The following is a 20812-nucleotide window of genomic DNA, read 5'->3' as shown; positions in this document are numbered from 1 at the left end:
GGATTCCAGATGCAAATATTCTGTGGAGAATTTTTACATTTTTATTAATGAGCACATTGATCTGTAATTTTTATTTTTTTATTTTTGGTATTATCTTTGTCTGGTTTTGGTATCAGGGTAATGCTATTTTATAAGGTGAGTTGAGAAGTATTTGCTTCCTTCTATTTTCTGGAAAAGATTGGAATTGGTGTTAGCTGTTCTTTAAATTTTTTTTTCAACTTTTTTTATTATATAGTATAACATATACAAAGCAAAGAAATAAAAAAGCAATAGTTTTCAAAGCACTCTTCAAAAAGTGATTACAGGATAGATCCTGGAATTTATCATGGGCTACCATATGATCCTCTCATATTTTTCCTTCTAGCTGCTCAAGAATATAGGAGGCTAGAGGGCTTAAATACTTTTTGATTATCACAATCAACTTTTTTCCCGAATTATAGCATATATAAAAAAAAAAAACTATAAATTTCAAAGCACAGCACCACAATTAGTTGTAGAACATATTTCATTGTAACATGGGTTACAATTTCACAATTTTAGGTTTTTACTTCTAGCTGCTCCAAAATACTGGAGACCAAAAGAGATATCAATGTAATGATTCAGCATTCATATTCATTTGTTAAGTCCTATCTTCTATGTATAATTCCACCATCACTTTTGCTCTTTCCCTACCTCTCTTTGGAGTTGTTTGGGCTATGGGAATTCTAAATTTTTGCTGTTGGAACGGTTTGTCACTATGGGAGATGGAACTATCTGATGTTCTGGAGAGGCTGGGCTAGGTTTCAGGATTTACCTGGACCAGGGACCCATCTGGAGGTTGTAGGTTTCTAGAAAGCTACACTAGTGCCTGGAAACCTTGTGGAATCTTATATATTGCCCTAGGTCTCTTTAGGATTGGCTGGAATGGTCCTGGTTGAGGGTTGGCAGGTTATGATAGGTAGCAAGGTGTACCTGAAGCTTGCATAAAAGGAACCTCCAGAGTAGCCACTCGACTCTATTTGAACTCTCTCTGCCACTGATACTTTATTAATTTCACTTCTTTCCCCCCTTTTGGTCAGGTTGTAATTGTTGAACCCCCGGTGTCAGGTCTAGATTCATCCCTGGGAGTCATCTCCCACGTCACCAGGGAGACTTTCACCCCTGAATGTTATGTCCCATATAGCAGGTAGGGCAATGATTTCACTTGCAGAGTTGGGCTTAGAAAGACTGAGGCCACATCTGAGCAACAACAAAGGTCCTCCAGAAGTAACTCTTAGGCATGCCTATTGGTAATCTGAGCTTCTCTGCTACCTACATAAGCTTCACAAGAGTAAGCCTCATGATTGAGGGCATGGCCTATTGATTTGGGTATCTCTAAAGTTTGCCATAGTATAAGGGGATTCCCTGATGGTAAGGTTTAATATTTCCATATTCTTTCTCCCCTCCCTCAGGGGACTTTGCCTATACTTTTTATTGTTTTAAGGAAGTTCCCTTGTATTCCTATCCTTTGAAGTGTTTTCAACAGGAAAGGATGTTGAATCTTGTCAAATACCTTCTCTGCATCCATTGAGATGATCATGTGATTTTTCTGCTTTGATTTGTTGATATGGTGTATTACATTAATTGATTTTCTTATGTTGAACCATCCTTGCATACCTGGGATGAATCCTACTTGGTCATGATATATAATTCTTTTAATGTGTTGCTGGATTCGTTTTGCTAGAATTTTGTTGAGGATTTTTGCATCTATATTCATTAGAGAGATTGGTCTGTAGTTTTCTTTTTTTGTAATATCTTTGCCTGGTTTTGGTATGAGGGTGATGTTGGCTTCATAGAATGAATTAGGTAGCTTTCCCTCCACTTCAAGTTTTTTGAAGAGTTTGAACAGGGTTGGTACTAATTCTTTTGGAATGTTTGGTAGAATTCACATGTGAAGCCGTCTGGTCCTGGACTTTTCTTTTTGGGAAGCTTTTGAATGACTGATTCAATTTCTTTACTTGTGATTGGTTTGTTGAGGTCATCTATTTCTTCTTGAGTCAAAGTTGGTTGTTCATGCCTCTCTAGGAACTTGTCCATTTCATCTACATTGTTGTATTTATTAGCATAAAGTTGTTCATAGTATCCTGTTATTACCTCCTTTATTTCTGTGAGGTCAGTGGTTATGTCTCCTCTTCCATTTCTGATCTTACTTATTTGCGTCCTCTCTCTTCTTCTTTTTGTCAGTCTTGCTAAGGGCCCATCAATCTTATTGATTTTCTCATAGAACCAACTTCTGGTCTTATTGATTTTCTCTATTGTTTTCATGTTCTCAATTTCATTAATTTCTGCTCTAATCTTTGTTATTTCTTTCCTTTTGGTTGCTTTGGGGTTAGTTTGCTGTTCTTTCTCCAGTTCTTCCAAGTGGACAGTTAATTCCCGAATTTTTGACCTTTCTTCTTTTTTGATATAGGCATTTAGGGCAATAAATTTCCCTCTTAGCACTGCCTTTGCTGCCTCCCACAGGTTTTGATATGTTGTGTTTTCATTTTCGTTCGCCTCAAGATATTTACTAATTTCTCTTGTAATTTCTTCCTTGACCCACTGGTTGTTTAAGAGTGTGTTGTTGAGCCTCCACGTATTTGTGAATTTTCTGGCACTCTGCCTATTATTGATTTCCAACTTCATTCCTTTATGATTTGAGAAAGTGTTGTGTATGATTTCAATCTTTTTAAATTTGTTGAGACTTGCTTTGTGACCCAGCATATGGTCTATCTTTGAGAATGATCCATGAGCACTTGAGAAAAAGGTGTATCCTGCTGTTGTGGGGTGTAATGTCCTATAAATGTCTGTTAAGTCTAGCTCATTTATGGAAATATTCAAATTCTCTGTTTCTTTATTGATCTTCTGTCTAGATGTTCTGTCCATTGATGAGAGTGGGGAATTGAAGTCTCCAACTATTATGGTAGATGTGTCCATTTCCCTTTTCAGTATTTTCAGTATTTGCCTCACGTATTTGGGGCATTCTGGTTCGGTGCATAAATATTTATGATTGTTATGTCTTCTTGTTGAATTGTTCCTTTTATTAGTATATAGTGTCCTTCTTTGTCTCTTTTAACTGTTTTACATTTGAAGTCTAATTTGTTGGATATTAGTATAGCTACTCCTGCTCTTTTCTGGTTGTTATTTGCATGAAATATCTTTTCCCAACCTTTCACTTTCAACCTATGTTTATCTTTGGGTCTAAGATGTGTTTCCTGTAGACAGCATATAGAAGGATCCTGTTTTTTAATCCATTCTGCCAGTCTATGTCTTTTGATTGGGGAATTCAGTCCATTAACATTTAGTGTTATTACTGTTTGGGTAATACTTTCCTCTACCATTTTGCCTTTTGTATTTTATATATCATATCTAATTTTCCTTCTTTCTACACTCTTCTCCACACCTCTCTCTTCTGTCTTTTCGTATCTGTCTCTAGTGCTCCCTTTAGTATTTCTTGCAGAGCTGGTCTCTTGGTCACAAATTCTCTCAGTGACTTTTTGTCTGAGAATGTTTTAATTTCTCCCTCATTTTTGAAGGACAATTTTGCTGGATATAGGAGTCTTGGTTGGCAGTTTTTCTCTTTTAGTAATTTAAATATATCATCCCACTGTCTTCTTACCTCCATGGTTTCTGCTGAGAAATCTACACATAGTCTTATTGGGTTTCCCTTGTATGTGATGGATTGTTTTTCTCTTGCTGCTTTCAAGATCCTCTCTTTCTCTTTGACCTCTGACATTCTAACTAGTAAGTGTCTTGGAGAACGCCTATTTGGATCTATTCTCTTTGGGGTGTGCTGCACTTCTTGGATCTGTAATTTTAGGTCTTTCATAAGAGTTGGGAAATTTTCAGTGATAATTTCTTCCATTAGTTTTTCTCCTCCTTTTCCCTTCTCTTCTCCTTCTGGGACACCCACAACACGTATATTGGTGCGCTTCATATTATCATTCAATTCCCTGAACCCCAAATTTTTCCATTCTTTTCCCTATAGTTTCTGTTTCTTTTTGGATTTCAGATGTTCCATCCTCCAGTTCACTAATTCTAACCTCTGTCTCTTGAAATCTACCATTGTAGGTTTCCATTGTTTTTTTCATCTCTTCTGCTGTGTTTTTCATTCCCATAAGTTCTGTGATTTGTTTTTTCAGACTTTCCATTTCTTCTTTTTGTTCATCCCTTGCCTTCTTCATGTCCTCCCTCAATTTATTGATTTGGTTTTTGAAGAGGTTTCCATTTCTGTTTGTATATTCAGAATTAACTAATTCTGAATATACAAACAAACAAACTATTGGTTTGTTCCTTTGACTGGGCCATATCTTCAATTTTCCTGGTGTGATTTGTTATTTTTTGCTGGCGTCTGGGCATTTAATCAAATTTCCCTGAGTGTGGGACCCAGCAGGTTGAAAGACTTTCCTGTGAAGTCTCTGGGCTCTGTCTTTCTTATCCTGCCCAGTATGTGGTGCTTGTCTGTCTGCGGGTCCCACCAGCAAAAGATGCTGTGGCTCCTTTAACTCTGGAAGACTCTCGCTGCTGGGTATGTGGTGGAGACAGAGGAAAGGTTGTAGGTTGGTTTTAATGACTTCAAATTGTGAAGTCCTGGGATCTGAATTCCTTGAGAGAGGAATTCCACCTGAGTTGCGTTTCACCCCTCCCGCGGGGAAGATTCAGGTGGTAGAGAGCCCTGAAAGCAGCCCGCCTCTGTGTTCGGGGCAGTCACAACCTGTGTAATCCCAGCGCTGAGCCCAGAGGCAACCAAGCCTCTGCAAAACAGCCGCAGAAGGCTCTGTTTCGCCCCCTTTCCTCTTTTTCAGTTAGCCCAATAGGCGACTTCCGCCTTGATCAGTTTTGCCTGAGCTTAGGGTCTATTTTTAGTAGTCAGAAGTTGTTCATTAATGCCACTATTGGTGTTAGGTTGGACTCAGTCTCTACTACTGTTGGAGACTCTTTCCTTTCCCTCCGGGAAGCGCGTGTGTGGGAGGGGCTCCGGTCACTGGCCACCGCGGCCTGGGGAACCGCAGATCTGAGGCTCCCAGCCGGCCCGGGAAGCTGTGCGTGTGGGAGGGGCTCCAGCCACCGGCCGCCGCAGCCTGGGGAACCGCCAATCCGAGGCTCCCAGATGGCCCAGGAAGCCACACGTGGGGGAGGGGCGCCGGCCGCTGTGGCCTGGGGAACCACCGATCCGAGGCTCCCAGCCGGCCCGGGAAGCTGCGTGTGTGGGAGGGGCTCCGGTCGCCGGCCGCCAGAGCTCGGGGAACTGCCTGTCCGAGGCTCCCAGCCAGCCCGGGAAGCTGCGTGTGTGGGAGGGGCTCCAGTCTCTGGCTGCCGCGGCTTGGAGAACCACTGATCCAAGTCTCTCAGCCAGACTGGGAAGGAGGGAGGGAGGGGGGCCGGCCGCCAGCCGCCGCGGCCCGGAGAAGCGTGCACCACTCGGGGACCTCACCGCAGCAAAGTCTTGTAGCCGGTCCAGCCGTTCCAGACTGGGGTACACTGTGTGTCTGGTCTCTGTCGTGGCTCCGGGAGCTGTTCTGTACTGTTTCTAGTTATTTAGTAGTTGTTCTGGAGGAGGAACTAAGACGCACGCACCTTACTAAGCCGCCATCTTCTCCGGAAGTCCCCAAGAGTGTGTTTTGAGTCTCCATATATTTGTGAATTTTCTGACCCTCTGCCTATTATTGATTTCCAACTTCATTCCTTTATGATCTGAGAAAGTGTTTTGTATGATTTCAATCTTTTTAAATTTATTGAGACTTCCTTTGTGACCCAGCATATGGTCTGTCCTTGAGAATGATCCATGAGCACTTGAGAAAAAGGTATATTCTGCTGCTGTGGGGTATAATGTTCTATAAATGTCTGTTAAGTCTAGCTCATTTATTGTATTATTCAAATTCTCTGTTTTTGATTGATTCTCTGTCTAGATGTTCTGTCCATTGATGACAATGGGGAATTGAAGTCTCCAGCTATTATGGTAGATGTATCTATTTCTCTTTTCAGTGTTTTCAGTGTTTGCATAATGTATTTTTGAGCATTCTGGCTTGGTGCATAAATATTTATGATTGTTATGTCTTCTTTTTTTGTTCCTTTTATTAATACATAGTGTCCTTCTTTGTCTCTTTTAAATGTTTTACATTTGAAGTCTAATTTGTTGGATAGTAGTATAGCTGCTCCTGCTCTTTTCTGATTCTTATTTGCATGAAATATCTTTTCCCAACCTTTCACTTTCAACCTGTGGTCTAAGATGCATTTCTTGTAGGTAGCACATAGATGGGTCCTGTTTTTTTAATGCATTCTGCCAGTCTATATCTTTTGATTGGGGAGTTTAATCCATTAACATTTAGTGTTATTACGTACGGGCAGTACTTTCTTCTACCATTTTGCCTTTTGGGTTTTATATGTCATAACTAATTTTCTTTCTTTTACCTTTACCGAAAGTCTTCATTTCTACACTCTTCTCCACACCTCTCTCCCCTGCCTTTTTCTGTCTGTCTCTAGTGCTCCCTGTAGTATTTATTGCTGAGCCAGACTCTTGGTCACAAATTCTCTCAGTGAATTTTTGTCTGCAAATGTTTTCATTTCCCCCTCATTTTTGAAGGACGGTTTTGCTGGATATAGAATCCTTGGTTGGCAGTTTTTCTCTTTTAGTATCTTAAATATATCATCTCACTGTCTTCTTGTCTCCATGGTTTCTGCTGAGAAATCTATGCAAGTCTTATTGGGCTTCCCTTTTATGTGATGGATTGCTTTTCTCTTGTTGCTTTCAAGATTCTCTCTTTCTTTGACATCTGACATTCTGATTAGTGTCTTGGAGTACATCTGTTTGAATCTGTTCTGTTTGGGGTATGCTGTACTTCTTGGATCTGTAAATTTAAGTCTTTCATAAGAGTTGGGAAATTTTCAGTGATAATTTCCTTCATTAGTTTTTCTCCTCCTGTATTAGTTAGGGTTCTCTAGAGAAACAGAATCAACAGGAAATATTCGTAAATATAAAATTTATAAAAGTGTCTCATGTAACTGTGGGAACATTTTGGACCTACACGTCCAAAATCTGTAGGGCTGGCTGTGAAGGTGATGATTCCGATGGAGGGTCTGTACAAATACCACAGGAGAGGCTTGCCTGCCAAAGCAGGAAGGGAAACTGTCTATTCTGAATCCTCCTTAGAAGACTTCCAGTGATTAGATTAAGCATCACTCATTAAAGAATACAGTCCCTTTGGCTGAGTAGAAACTGAATCAGCTGTGGATATAGCAGACGTGATTATGACTTAATTCTATGAAATGTCCTCAAAGCAAAAGACAGGCCAGCACTTGCCCAACCAGAAAAACAGGTACCACCACGTGGCCAAGCTGACATGAACCTGACCATGACACCTCCTTTTCCCTTCCTTTCTCCTTATGGGACACCCACAACACGTATATTCGTGCACTTCATGTTGTCATTCAGTTCCCTAACTCCCTGCTCATATTTTTCCATTCTTTTTCCTATATTTTCTTTTGCTTGTCAGATTTCAGATGTCCCATCCTCCAGTTCACTAATCCAATCTTCTGCCTCTTGAAATCTGACATTGTAGGTTTCCATTGTTTTTTTCATCTCTTCTACTGTGCCTTTCATTCCCATAAGTTCTGTGATTTTTTTTTCAGACTTTCAATTTCTTCTTTTTGTTTATTCCTTGTCTTCTTTATATCCTCCCTCAATTCATTGATTTGATTTTTGATGTGGTTTTCCATGTCTGTTTGAGCATTCTGAATTAATTGTTTCAACTCCTATATCTCATTTGAATTGTTTGTTCCTTTAACTGGGCCATATCTTCTATTTTCCTAGTATGATTTGTTATGTTTTTGCTTGTTTTTAGGCATTCAGTTTCCTTAATTAATTTATTCTGAAGATTGTTTTCACTTTTTTTGCCTAGGATTTTCTTGCTGGATGACTTTGTCTGTTCTTTGACCTTCAGTTCAGTTTATTTTAGACTTCGGGATTAGGTTTTATTTAACAGAGCAGAATTTTTCAGATCTTATTTTCTTGTTTCTTGCCCTGCCTGTATGTGCCTTTTTCCCCACCTTAGGAAGGTCTACTTAGGTATTATAGCCCCTAGCCAGATTTTCCCAGACCAAACTGGCCTCCTCTCAAGAGGAAAGAGTCACCTGCGTCACTTTTCCCTGAGGGTGCGGCCCAGCAGGTTAACAGACTTTCCTATGAAGCCTCTGGACTCTGTGTTTTTCCTATCCTGCCCAGTATGTGGCTCTTGTCTGCCTGTGGGTCCCTCCAGCATAAGATGATGTGGTACCTTTAACTTCAGTAGACTGTCCCTGCTGGGGGCATGGTGGAGACAGAGGAGAGGTTGTAGGCTGGCCTTAATTGCTTCTGTTTTCCAGACCCTGGGGTCTGAATTCCTTGAGGGAATGATTCCTTCTGAGCTGGGCCCCACCCCTCTCCTGGAGAAGGTACAGGCTCCAGGCAAACACTCAAACAAGCTTATTTCTGCCTTTGCCTGGGGCACTTGGAGCCTGAGAAGCTCTGCAGCTATATCCAAAGGCTAGTAAAGCTGTAGAAACACAGCTACAAAAAAGAAAATTCCTTTTTTTTTAACAAACAGGGACCCCTGTTTCTCGGATTTGCCAATCAAGAGCTTTGTGTATCTCCAGGTCCTGTGTGCCCCCTCCTTTCCTTCTGGGCCCAGACCCTTTCAAGTTTTATGTCCTATCTGATCCAAAAAACTTTTTTTTTTTTTCCTTTTTCTTTTTCCATCAGCCCTGCCCCCTCTGTCAGGGCAAAAACCAGCAACCTGAGCTTTTACTTGAGGTTCAGCTGAGCTGGGGGCCTTTTTTCAGTAGTCAGAATTTATTAATTAGTTCCACAAGTGGAGCTTGGTTGCACTCAGCCCCTGCTGCTGGTAAAATCTCTTTCCTTTCCCTCTGGGAAGCAGCCTGTGGAGGAGGGGCACTGGCCACCACGGCTTGGTGAACTCACGGTTCTGGGTTAGCTCACAGCCAGTCCAGCTGGTCCAGATTGGGGTACCATGTGTGTCCAGTCACTGATGTGGCCCCAGCAGTTGTTCTGTACTGTTCCTAGCTATTCAGTAGCTGCTCTGGAGGATGAACTAAATCCCACATCTCACTATGCCACCATCTTGGACCCAGTCCCATGTTAGAACTTTTTGTTGTTCAAGTTCCTGAGACACTGTTGAATTTTTTTTCCAATGTTTTTTCTCCATTCAGATTGGATAATTTCTGTTGTTCTATCTTCAGTTTCACTGACTCTTTCCTCTCTCATTTTCATTCTGCTATTTTTTTATTTTTGTACTTTAAAAATGATCTTTTCAATTCTAAAATTTCCATTTTGTTTTTTATGTCTTCTCTTTCTTTGCTGAGAGTTTGTTTTTCTTTTGTTTCCAAAGTGTTCACAGTTGCTTGTTGGAGCATTTCTCTTTGCTGCCTTCAAGTCTTTGTCAGATGAATTTGAATATCTGTGTCATTTTAAGTGCCGTGCTTGTATCTGTTGATTGTCTTTTCCTATGTGAATTGAGATTTTCTGCATTTTCATAAGCTAAGTAATTTAGGGTTGCATCCTGGATTTTTTGGATACTATGATGAGACTTTTGGACTCTCTGAAGAATCTTGTGTTTTTTTGCAAGGGTAGGCACCGGGAATCGTACCTGGGTCTCTAACATGGCAGGTGAGAATGCCTGCTGAGCCACCATGGCCAGCCCAGAATCTTGTTATTTTTTAGCCAGCAGTTGACCTGTTTGTGTTCAGACTGCAAGTCTAACCTACTTTCTATGGGCAATGGTTTTAAGGTCAGTTCAGTTTTCAAAGCCTTTGCAGTGCTATTTAGATCTGTCTTGTATGTGTGCCCTCCAGTCAATCTGTGAGCTGGATAGTCATCTGTTTATTCAGTTCCCATAGTCTTTAACATGCTGCTTAGGATCAGCTCCATACAATGCAACTTGGTAGTGGGCCTGAAATTCATACATAACTTTATTGGTTGCTTACCTGAGCTCCTCTCCCAGGTAGTTTCCTGTTTCTTGAGTCCTCCCTTTTCAGGCCTCTAGCCAAAATTTGGGAGTTTAGTTACCCTACTCTGTCACACACTTCCCTAACTATGCTCACATCAGAGCCAAGTGACAGGAGGATAGAGCAAAATGAACCAGGGGTACATTCCACCCTCTTAGAGCTGAAGTCCTGTACTCAGAATTGAAGGGTCCTCTTTCCGAGTTTTAGCTTCTTTGTCACTACTACTTGGGAGCTGGACCAAAAGAGAAGAGGGTCTTTAGAGTTCCTGTTCCTGCTTCTTGAACCCATAGAAGGTTTCTCGTAGAGCTCATTCGCTCTTTCCCTCTCACTCATTTGCAGTCATGTCCCCTCTGTGCCCCAGTGCTCACTTCTGAGTTTCTGGCAGCACTGCATTCAGACAGAATAGAAAGTGTTTACTCCATCTGACCTGGAACCGGAACCAGCAGTGAAGGATTTTAAGCAGGGAAATAACATGGTCTGAGTTTTATTTTACTCTTTTGTCTTTAAAACATTTTTTTGGTATTATTTTGAATGCAAAAATGGAAAAAAAAATAGCACATAATATTTTTACACAGTCCAGGAGTGTGTAAAGTGAAAAATGAAGGAAATTTACCCATTCAACACTATCCCTATTAAATTCCCCAGAATTGTGTCTTTTATTTGCTTGGTGCATCATTTTCTACATGCGGGTGTGCACATGTGCACACATATACAGTATTTATGTATTTTTTTTATACAAATAAGATATTTTGCCCTACAGTGTGTTTTCCTGTCAGTATATATAAACTGACCTCATTCATTTAATGGCTGTAGAGTATTCTACTATGTGGATGTACCATGAATTATTTAACTTTGCTTTATTGATGCACATTTTTTCAATTTTGTTTTTGCTGTTACAACCAGTGTTATAGTGAATAGTCTTTTTGATTGTTTAAGAAACTTTCCTTCTATTCCAGGCTTACTAAGAGTTTGTTTTCTTTTTAAATCTGGAATAAATTTTAATCTCACTGTCTTTTTAAGGCATCTGTCCAGATGATCCAGGGGCTTTGTGATTTACATTTTTGAAAGATTCTGCTAGTATGTGAAAGATTGATATGGGGGAGACTAGAAAGTAGGAAACAGTATAACAGTCTCCCAGTTGCTGCATGATAAAAACTGGAACTGAGACAGTGATGGGAGAGATGTTTTGGAGAAAGTCAGTTAGACCTTATGACTTATATGACATGAGAGGAAATTGATAGGGGAGGTATGTGCAGGAGATCTTGGCAGGCATCTTTGGTGCTGATTTCTGGAACATTTGCTAGGTGGCTTTGAATCTTTAGTATTATATAAGTTTTTATAAGTGTCCGGGGTTGATTCCATGCGGGAGACCCACGTTTGATTCCCAGACCATGCACCCAAAAAAAAAAAGTTTCCTGGGTTGGGATTTCCTGGAAGAAGGAATGAAAGAAGTACAAGTGGGACCCTGTCAGAAGTGGTCCCAGACCCAAAGGGAGTGATGGGGGTCAGTGCAGGGAGCTGCAAACACATAGAACACATAGGGGGCCTGTCAACTTAGAGCCCCCCTCAGCCCTGTATTTGCTTCCAGCTTCAAGTCTGGATAGTCAGTCGTTTGTGATGGTGCCCCCCAATGATGAAATGGTGACTAATCTAGAAACTCTGACAAGCAAATGCCTCCATGGGAAGAACTACTGCCGGCAGGTCCTCTGTCTATATGAGCTTGCCAAGGTATGTGCCAGAGAGTTGGGGCCTCTATGGGAAGTACTTCCTCTTAGAGGGAGGAAAGTGGGGAATTAGAGCTGGGTTTCGGACATTGCCAAGTCAGCCCTTCATATGATAATCATGAGCTTAGAGCTCTTGTGAGGATGTTGGCACCCATAAGCCCATCTTTGGGGATTTAGTGAAGAGGATACCAGATAAGAGAAGTTTGAGTGCTGGCTGCAGACCAACCTACGAGATGTGAGGGCAAGACCTTTCACTTCTGTGTCCTGATTCTTTATGTATAAATGATGATTCGACCATAAGGGTTCCTTCCATCCTAAGATACCATGATTATTTAGAGCTTTCCATATGTAAGAACTGAAAATAATTTTTAAATAAAATGAAATGGAATGTGATGACTGTTAAGACAGGAGCAGGGCATCCAAGGATTGTTTGTGGCTTTGTGCTGGTTTTGACTCTAAGTGGAAGTGTCAGAGCTTGGGAGAAACAAAGCTGAGCATTGAAGCCTTCAGAGACTTCTTTGGAAATTGAGGGTTTTGCTCTGCCATGGGAACAACATTGAAGGGGCTTTTGTCTTTTATTCTGATAATCTTACATTTGATAAAGTTAGAAAAGCTCAGTGTTCAACAGGAGATAGTCACCTGACACTTTCTAAAGACAAGCCTTTCTTTTACTTGGATTTGGCTCTTTGATGTAGAGACAGAAAATAGAAAACAGTCCTTACTTCTTCTAAGACTCTTGCTTAGGGTGAGGATCTTTAATTTCAGAAAAGTACAGAGGCTGTCCACATCAGATTCAGCAGATTCGGTAAGGCTGATTTTTGTTAGCTTTTTCCTAGCTCCTAACAATGGCTTTGACTGGCTTGCTTTCCTCTCAGGAGCTGGGCTGTGCCTACTCAGAGGTTGCTACCCAGGAAGGGCAGACTGTTCTGCGGGCAATCTTGGCCTCTCAGCAACCCGACCAATGCAAACGAGCCCAGGCCTTCATCAGCACTCAGGGCCTCCTGCCAGACACTGTGGCTGAACTTGTGGCTGAAGAGGTGACACGAGAGCTCCTGACCCCATCCGAGGGAACAGGTGACTAACCCTTTTCAGTGTCTTAGACGACATTCTCTGGTTCCCAACATTAAGGATTTGGATGTCATGTTCCTATGCCACCTGCATGGCACCCTCTCAAGTTTCCAGGTTACACTTGTGGAAGAAGACATTGCTTTTATCTTGCTGTTGTTGCTTTTTATTGTTTTATGTTTTGCTCAGAGTAGTTGTGCCTTTCTCTGAGCCAAAGAATCCTGTTCCTGTAAGATGACTACTAGGTCAAGGTACTTGAGCCAAGGGGGAGCGCTAGTAGGGAGCTCCATCGATGTCAGCATGTGCTCCTTCAGGCCCGGGCAGAGCAGGATACCTGGCTTGGGGCTTTTATCTCACCACCAACTTTCACAGCAAAACCAATACCTTTTTCCACATCTTTCTATGCAGGTCTTTATAAACAGATGTTCAACCCAGCAGAGGAAAGCCAGACATTTCTTCAGCTGACCACTCTGTGTCAAGACCGCACATTGTTAGGCATGAAGTTATTGGATAAAATTTCCTCTGTTCCCCATGGGGAATTATCTTGCAGTAAGTTCTTGGCCTTCTTCTCACACATTTTTGGGCCCAAACAGATCTCTTAAGAGTTTCCCTGGTGTCAGTCTTTCCAAAACTCCATTTGGACAATTGCTCCTGCCCTATATATCCACACCTCCAGCATGGCTACAAATTCCTGGTAGGAAGTCCTAAGTTCATGGGAAAAAATTCACTCAAACAGGTAACCTTTTAACATCTGACATATTATCTTCTTTTACTCATACATTGCCCTGCGAAGTAGATATTTTGTCCCAACCTTGGAAGCAAGGAAACTGAAATTTAGATAATGCTTTAATTTATAGCTATTAAGTGGCAGGGCTGGAATTTGGACCCAGTCCATGGTTTTAAAACCTGCTCATTTTCCACAATGTCTGGTTCAGTGGAGGCATTCAGTACTATGTGTGTCTCCAATCTTTTATGCAAGTATATAGGTATGTATATACTTGCCATTTTAAAAAAAGTAATGCCATTTTTCAGAAATGGCATAAACTATACCCTTTTATAAACTTTATTAATATACTGTTGTTAACATTCATGACCTCAAATATTTTTCTGTAATGTCATTTTTAATGGATATACTGTATTCTCTTATATGTAATAAGAAAATGTATACTCAATATGAAACCTTTAGGTTTTCCAATTTTCTGCTATTCTAAACACTGTGACGAGCATCCTCATAGACAAATCTCTGTGCATACACATGCTTACTACCCTAGGATAAATTCCTGATTTAAAGATAGGTTTAAGGTTTTTGACATATATATTTCACTCCAGAAAAAAAAAAAGAATCTGTTCTTCACTCCCACTTAAGCAGTGTATGAGAGTATCATTTTCTGGAACCATTTCTACTTTGCAAGTTTGGTAAGCCTAAAAACAAAAAGGCATTTTACTGTTATAGAGTGAACAAACAAATGGAGATTTTAAAAGGTTTAACAATTTTGTTTGTCTAATATTTTTATTGAGAAATCTTCACATGCGTACAGTCCATACATGGTGTATAATCAGTGGTTCAGAGTATCATCACATAGTTAGGTATTTATCACCGCAATCATTTCAGAACATTTGCACCACTCCAGAAAAGTAAATAAATAGAAAAAAGAAAAACCTCATATATCCCATACCTCTCACTGACCACTAGTATTGCAATCTACACAATTTATTTCACTCCTTATCCTCTCTATTATTTATTTTTATGCTGATTTTTTTCTCATTTGTCCATACCCTGGATAAAAGGGGCATTATATACAAGGTTTTCAAAATTGCCATCACACTGTAAAAGGTTTATTGTTACACAGTCATATTTCAAGAGTCAAGGCTACTGGGAAACAGCTCAATAGTTTCAGTTACTTCCCTCCAGCCACTCCAATATACCACAAACTAAAAGGGGATATCCTATATAATACATGAGAATAATCCCCAGGATAACCTCTCGACTCTGTCTGAAATCTCTCAGCCACTGAAATTTTATTTTGTCTCATTTCTCTCTTCCCCCTTTTGGTTAGGGAGGCTATTTCAGTCCCTTGATGCAGGATCCTGGTGAATCCCAAGCATTCTGTTCCACATTTCCAGGGAGATTTACACCCCTGCAAGTCACATCCCATATGGGGGTAGGGTACTGAGTTCACCTGCCAAGTTGGCTTAGAGAGAGAGGTCACATCTGAGCAAGAAAAGAGGTTCTCTGGGGGTGACTCTTAGACATAATTTTTTTTTCATTCATCATCATGATCATCTCTTAGAACATTTGCATCAATTCAGAAAAATAAAAAGAAAACGGAAAATCATACATACCATACCTCTTACCCCTCCCTTTCATTGATCACTAGTATTTCAATGTACTAAATTTATATTAACATTTGTTCCCCCTATTATTTTTATTTATTATTTATAAATGGAGATTTTAAAAGGTTTAACAATTTTTTAATAAGTTTTAAATATCGCTTTTCAGTCCAGTTCAATATTTCCTGAGTTCCAGCCATGGGTCAGGCACTCTTGGCCCTTGGCATATAGTAAGCAACTTAAACAACAGTCCCTGTAGCTCACAGACTGGGAGTGTAGTACACAATAACAGCCAGACTGATGGGGTCAAGAAAGGTTTTGGAGGAATGTCCAAACTAAGACTTGAGAATCTATCCAGTAGTCAGGGGTGCTCAATAGTCACAGTATGTGCATATGCAGAGGCCCAGAGGGCACAGCCAATATTGAGGCTGGGAACACTTTTCTGCCCTCAATTGCAAATATTTTGCTTAAAATGAGTGTGTAGTAGTTTTATATTTGTTTGTAGTCAAGTCTCTCGTTAATCTAGAAAGCCATTATAATTGCAGAACACCAAATGGCACTGATTAACCCCTATGATCCTCCACTGAGCATGCCCTTTGATTTGTGTTGGCAGGAACTCCAGCAGCTTGTCTGCAGAGAGAGGAAAGCTTCTCCATCTTTAGTAAGGGTTCTTTGTTCTCCTTGCTGAACTTGGAGAAATGACTACTATATGACTGTCCTCGAGGACAGAGTTAATCCTGTGCTATCACTGAGAGAAGAGTTTAGACATCTTTGGAGCTGTCCCAGAGCTAGAGCTGGTGAGGTCAGGGACCTCAAAAGACTGATGTGAGTGCCATCTCCAGATAGGCCCCTTTAACCTCCTGCTATGCACAGAGTCAGATGGTGGGTGGCCAGGGTTCACAATCCTGTCTTACCAGTGTCTCATCCACCTATCCAGCCACAGAGTTGCTAATCCTAGCTCATCATTGCTTCACTCTGACATGCCACATGGAGGGCATCATCCGAGTGTTGCAGGCCGCCCGACTGCTGACAGACAACCACTTGGCCCCCAGTGAGGAGTATGGGCTGGTGGTAAGTAGCCTCTTCAGCCCCCACCCCCCATCCTGAAGAAAACTTTGAAAGTGGCAGATAGGCTGGAGACCAGCTAAGAGTTGATTTGGTTTCAGGAGTTTCTGCCTATCTAGATACCACTGCCTATCTTCTTGGTAGTTACCTGGGCAGGTTATGATTTACCCTAAAGGAGTAGAAAGCATAAGGATCCATGCTGTGCTCCAGGGTTGTCACCCCCAGGGCAGTTAGTTATTCCTGACGGCTAAAACAGTTGCATCCCCCCACCCCCACTCCCACAACAGGTTTGAGTTGAAATGAACTGCCAATTTAAGGTTTGTGTTTCTCAATTTCTCTGAACTTGAAATTGACATGAGTGGCTGAGCAGGCAACTGGTTACTATAATGAGTGTGGGAAGAGTGCCTGCCCAAGGAGGATGGCACTTTGGCACTTGGTGATCATATTTAGAGAAAACAGCTGGAATAGCCAGTAGCGAGTGGCATTTTGGAATTCTCCAAAGGAGGGCCCCTGTTGGGTACATGGAACAGAGCTAAACATGGCAGCCAGGCCTTTAGCCCTCCTTCCCCTGAGGTTTCTATTCTTAAAGCAACTCAAACTAATGAGGCTAGTGGGCTAAGGGGATTCCAGGTGATGCTGATCCAAGTTACCCTCCCTCTCCTCAGGTGCGCCTCCTTACTGGCATTGGACGGTACAACGAAATGACATACATATTTGATTTGCTGCATAAAAAACACTATTTTGAAGTGCTAATGAGGAAGAAGTTGGATCCGGTAGGCATTAAGCATTACTCGGTGATATGTACTACTGGCATTGAAGAGTCTCAGCTTTTCTCAGGAATAATCCCAATCAGGCTGGACCCCTGGGATATGGAGGGAGGGGATTAGGGACTTCCCCAGGACGTACATGCTGCTGACCCAGGGGCTTAAGGTTATAGATTACAGAAAATAGATTATGCTGACAGATGCTAAATAATGATGAAAATGGTTGTCCTCCTGCACCACAGCCTGTTGCCTGCCTCTGTCTGAATGCCAGCTTGGGCAGAGGCAAGGGCAAAAACCTTTTCTGAGAGACATGATGAATGTGGATGGCCCAGTTCTGATGCAGTTCAAGAGCTTTCTCAAGCCTAACCACACCCTGAGTTTTCATGGGACTACAAAAAAAGTATAGGGAGCCGAATTAGGAAGTGAATGCAAAGGCCTGTGCCAGAAAAGCTGTGGCGCTACTTATGATAACTAGGAAGGAGTCTTGGAAGTGAAGGCCTGAGTTGCCAGACCTCTGGGCTTTGGAGCCCTGTCTAGCATGCTATGTGATGCCAGGCGTTCACTCACAGAACCTGTGTCAGTCATTGGCTGATTCACTGCTTGTGCTTGTTCCACTCTGAAGAGTTAAAAACTGAGGTACACTCTTGGCTTCTGGCAACTTGTGCCCAGCCAAACAGGACTAACAGAGCCTAAAACAGTCTCTCTTCATTGCTAAGCCAGCTTCAGGAGAGACCAGTACAGTTGTCAGAAGAACAAGTGCTCAAGATTCCGAGAATTTAAATGGTTGTTTTGGAAGCAGTTTTGTTTCTCCATTTAAATACTTTATTTTTTTCCAATTACAAAAGCGAAACATTTAATATAAGTAAGATACTTGGAAAACAATACAGGGAAAAAGCCTTTCGTGTCTATCCACCACTGCTAATGATGTGATATAGGCCCTTTCTTTGCACACATACCCACAAACATTTCATATTTTTAACAAAACATCATGCTGTGCAGATATGAAATAGCCTGCTTTTTTCACTTAATAAGTATATCATGAATATTTCCTAACGCAATAGATATAGATCTTCTAAATGTTTTAATGGCTACATGGTATTTTGGACTTTTGGATTGTCTAAAATGCACTCTTCTCTGCTATTTCTTTAAGGATAGACTCCTAGAAGTAGTTGTTAGATGTATTCACACGTGAACACTTTTAAGGCTTCTGCCTTCTGAACATTTTAACATTAACACTCCACCAGCGAGAACAGACTCTGCTTCCTTATACTCAGCACATCCATACCCATACTTGTATTCTTGTTCATTTTTGCTCATATTTCCCTTTTTGTTGGGAGTTTAAGAACTTTAAGAACCAAGGGACTTGGCCAATCCTGTCTTGCCTTGTAATTCCTGGTTGAGACTCTGGTATTCCCTTTTTTTCCTGGGCAGACTGGCACCCTGAAGACAGCCCTACTTGACTACATCAAACGCTGCCGCCCTGGGGACAGTGAGAAGCACAACATGATTGCCCTCTGCTTCAGCATGTGCCGGGAGATCGGCGAGAACCATGAGGCAGCTGCCTGCATCCAACTGAAATTGATTGAGTCCCAGCCCTGGGGTGAGCAGAGGTCATAGCAGCACCTTCAGGGCAGTGATGCTGGCCAGGGACAGTTCTTAGGACTAAGAAGGGCAAAAGCCCATGAGATTAGCTGTTAGAAGCTGAAGAGCATGTTAGTCACTCATCAGGGCAGAAAGGAGATGGAAGGGGAACTTGCAAGGCATTTGAACCTCTTGGAACTTGTTATATAAGTTGTACATCCAGAATATCATCATCCATCAGGAACCAGTGTTAATCTTGATGCATATTGTGAGCCCACTGAATCTTACTCCAGAGTAAAGCCATAGCAGGAGTCCTGGAATGTATGCACAGAGTGGGGCCTACCTGCCTCCCTGTGAATGTGAGCTGAGATATTTCTCTTGCAGCCCACCATCACTGTAAGTGGGTTGAGGAATAGCCTGCCTTGAGAGTCAGTCAGACTCAGCAAGTTTCTTTTACTTCCCTGCAGAGGAAAGCCTCAGGGATGGACACCAACTGAAGCAGCTGCTGCTAAAAGCCCTGACTCTGATGCTGGATGCAGCAGAAAGTTATGCCAAGGTAACGTGGAGATTCTTGTCTTACCCCAGAATGGCCTTGGGGCTTGTTGTTTGCAGTAGCAATTATTTTGCCCCTGAGCTCTTCCAGTGTTGGGAGATGGGGAGTCACGGTACAACCAGGGGTTGAAGGAGTGAGTACAGTTGCTGGAGAATTAACATGAGAGATGGTGACAGATCGTCTACATGTTCCTCCCTCAGGACTCTTGTGTGCGACAGGCCCTGCGCTGTCGTCGGCTCACCAAGTTGATAACACTGCAGATTCACTTTCTGAACATTGGCCAGAACACAATGCTCATCAACCTGGGTCACCACAGGCTGATGGACTGTATCATAGCCCTGCCTCGGTTCTACCAGGTGAGCAAGAGAAGAATCTAGCCAGCACTGCTAGCATCCTCTTCCCTGCTGTTCCACTCAAGGAATCCAGAGGTTGAGTGACACCCAAGGTCTCAGGACTAGTACCAGAACTAGGACAGCCCAGTTCTCCTGACTTAGCTGATACACAAAATTCTTCTTCTCACGGTAGTACTTTTCATTAACATATTGTTTGGGCAGAGATGTTGGAGAATGGTGAGACAATAGAATCCCTCTTTCCCATACTGTTAGGTAAGCAGAAGCAAACAACTTTTGTCCCCTCTGGTCCCTGAGACAGTTGAGGTTCAGAGTAGCATCTTTGCCACTGGTCCTGTGAGCATCTCTCAGCCCCAGCATCCATAAAATGGTGCCCAGGGTTAGCACAGGGAGTCAAGGCTGCCTGGGAAGCTGGTTCTAGCCCTTTGACAAGGAAGGACGGTTATCAGGGAATTAACCCTTTCCAGTGTTCCTTATACAACTGAGTTAGTGGGAAGAATATAGTTATTCTTTCTTAACAGTTTTATTAATTCAGTACTGAGGAAGATTAAAAACACTCAAGGTATCTAGGAGCTATAGGAGGGGAATTGCCAAATGAACACCACATTTTTCCCCAACCCGGATCCACAGAGCCTTTTAACAAAACTGGTGGGCCCACATGCACTGGACATGAGTGTGTAATATTGTTTTCTAGAATAATTCACCTTCAGTTTTACCTCATATTGATGGTGTCCTTCTTCCCTCCTGTTCTTTTAAGGCTTCTATTGTGGCTGAGGCTTATGACTTTGTTCCAGACTGGGCTGAAATTCTATACCAACAAGTGATTCTTAAAGGAGACTTTAATTATTTGGAAGAATTTAAGCAGCAAAGGTTACTGAGATCCAATATATTTGAAGAGATTTCAAAAAAGTAAGTGTCAAAATTTACTGTGAGCATTTCTCCTTCCCTCTGCCTTGGGGAAAGGCATGAATAAATTAATTTCATGGCTAAATATAACATACCTTTAGCTATCCCTCTGCTTGAGATGGCAAATAGATGTTGGGAATCCCCACGAGGAAAACAGTCTTTTAACAGATCTATGCATATGTATAAATGAAAACAGTTTGCTTATGACACTTGGAACTTAAAATGAGAGGTAGTTACCCAACTTCTCTGAGGTGCCAAAATTCCCCCTTTAAATGCCAGAGGTGGTGCCCTTTGGAGTAATGAACTTACTCTAATGGAGGTGAACACTGAGATACTCATTTGTAATGAAACTCAGTGTTTATCAAGTACTTCCTAGTACTTGTCTGAGATAATTTCCCATACTCCAGCACCTTCTCTGTAAGATGTGAGGAGGGTCAGAGCTAACAATCCTCGAGATGTAGTATCTGGTACTCTTTG

At 41.7% G+C, this 20812-nt stretch overlaps 1 protein-coding gene across 3 annotated transcripts in view; it reads left to right on the top strand.

Annotated features, from left to right (window-relative positions):
- The window catches only part of SPG11 (SPG11 vesicle trafficking associated, spatacsin), a 105023-nt gene that overhangs the window by 81307 nt on the left and 2904 nt on the right, over positions 1–20812 (top strand). For 2 of the 3 annotated variants that reach the window (XM_077127718.1, XM_077127717.1), the window contains exons 31-39: positions 11585–11724; positions 12596–12794; positions 13194–13334; positions 16054–16187; positions 16847–16954; positions 18377–18545; positions 18994–19082; positions 19280–19435; positions 20187–20338. In XM_077127718.1, coding sequence (XP_076983833.1) covers positions 11585–11724; positions 12596–12794; positions 13194–13334; positions 16054–16187; positions 16847–16954; positions 18377–18545; positions 18994–19082; positions 19280–19435; positions 20187–20338 — 1288 coding nt within the window. Of the gene's footprint in view, positions 1–11584; positions 11725–12595; positions 12795–13193; positions 13335–16053; positions 16188–16846; positions 16955–18376; positions 18546–18993; positions 19083–19279; positions 19436–20186; positions 20339–20812 lie in introns of those variants that run through there. The other variant, XR_013162370.1, reaches the window with a different exon arrangement.

This window comes from Tamandua tetradactyla, chromosome 14, assembly GCF_023851605.1.
Source record: "Tamandua tetradactyla isolate mTamTet1 chromosome 14, mTamTet1.pri, whole genome shotgun sequence".
Classification (NCBI taxonomy): Eukaryota; Metazoa; Chordata; class Mammalia; order Pilosa; family Myrmecophagidae; genus Tamandua; species Tamandua tetradactyla.
Note: the sequence above shows the minus strand (reverse complement) of the source record. Positions and strands in the feature narration are given on the sequence as shown.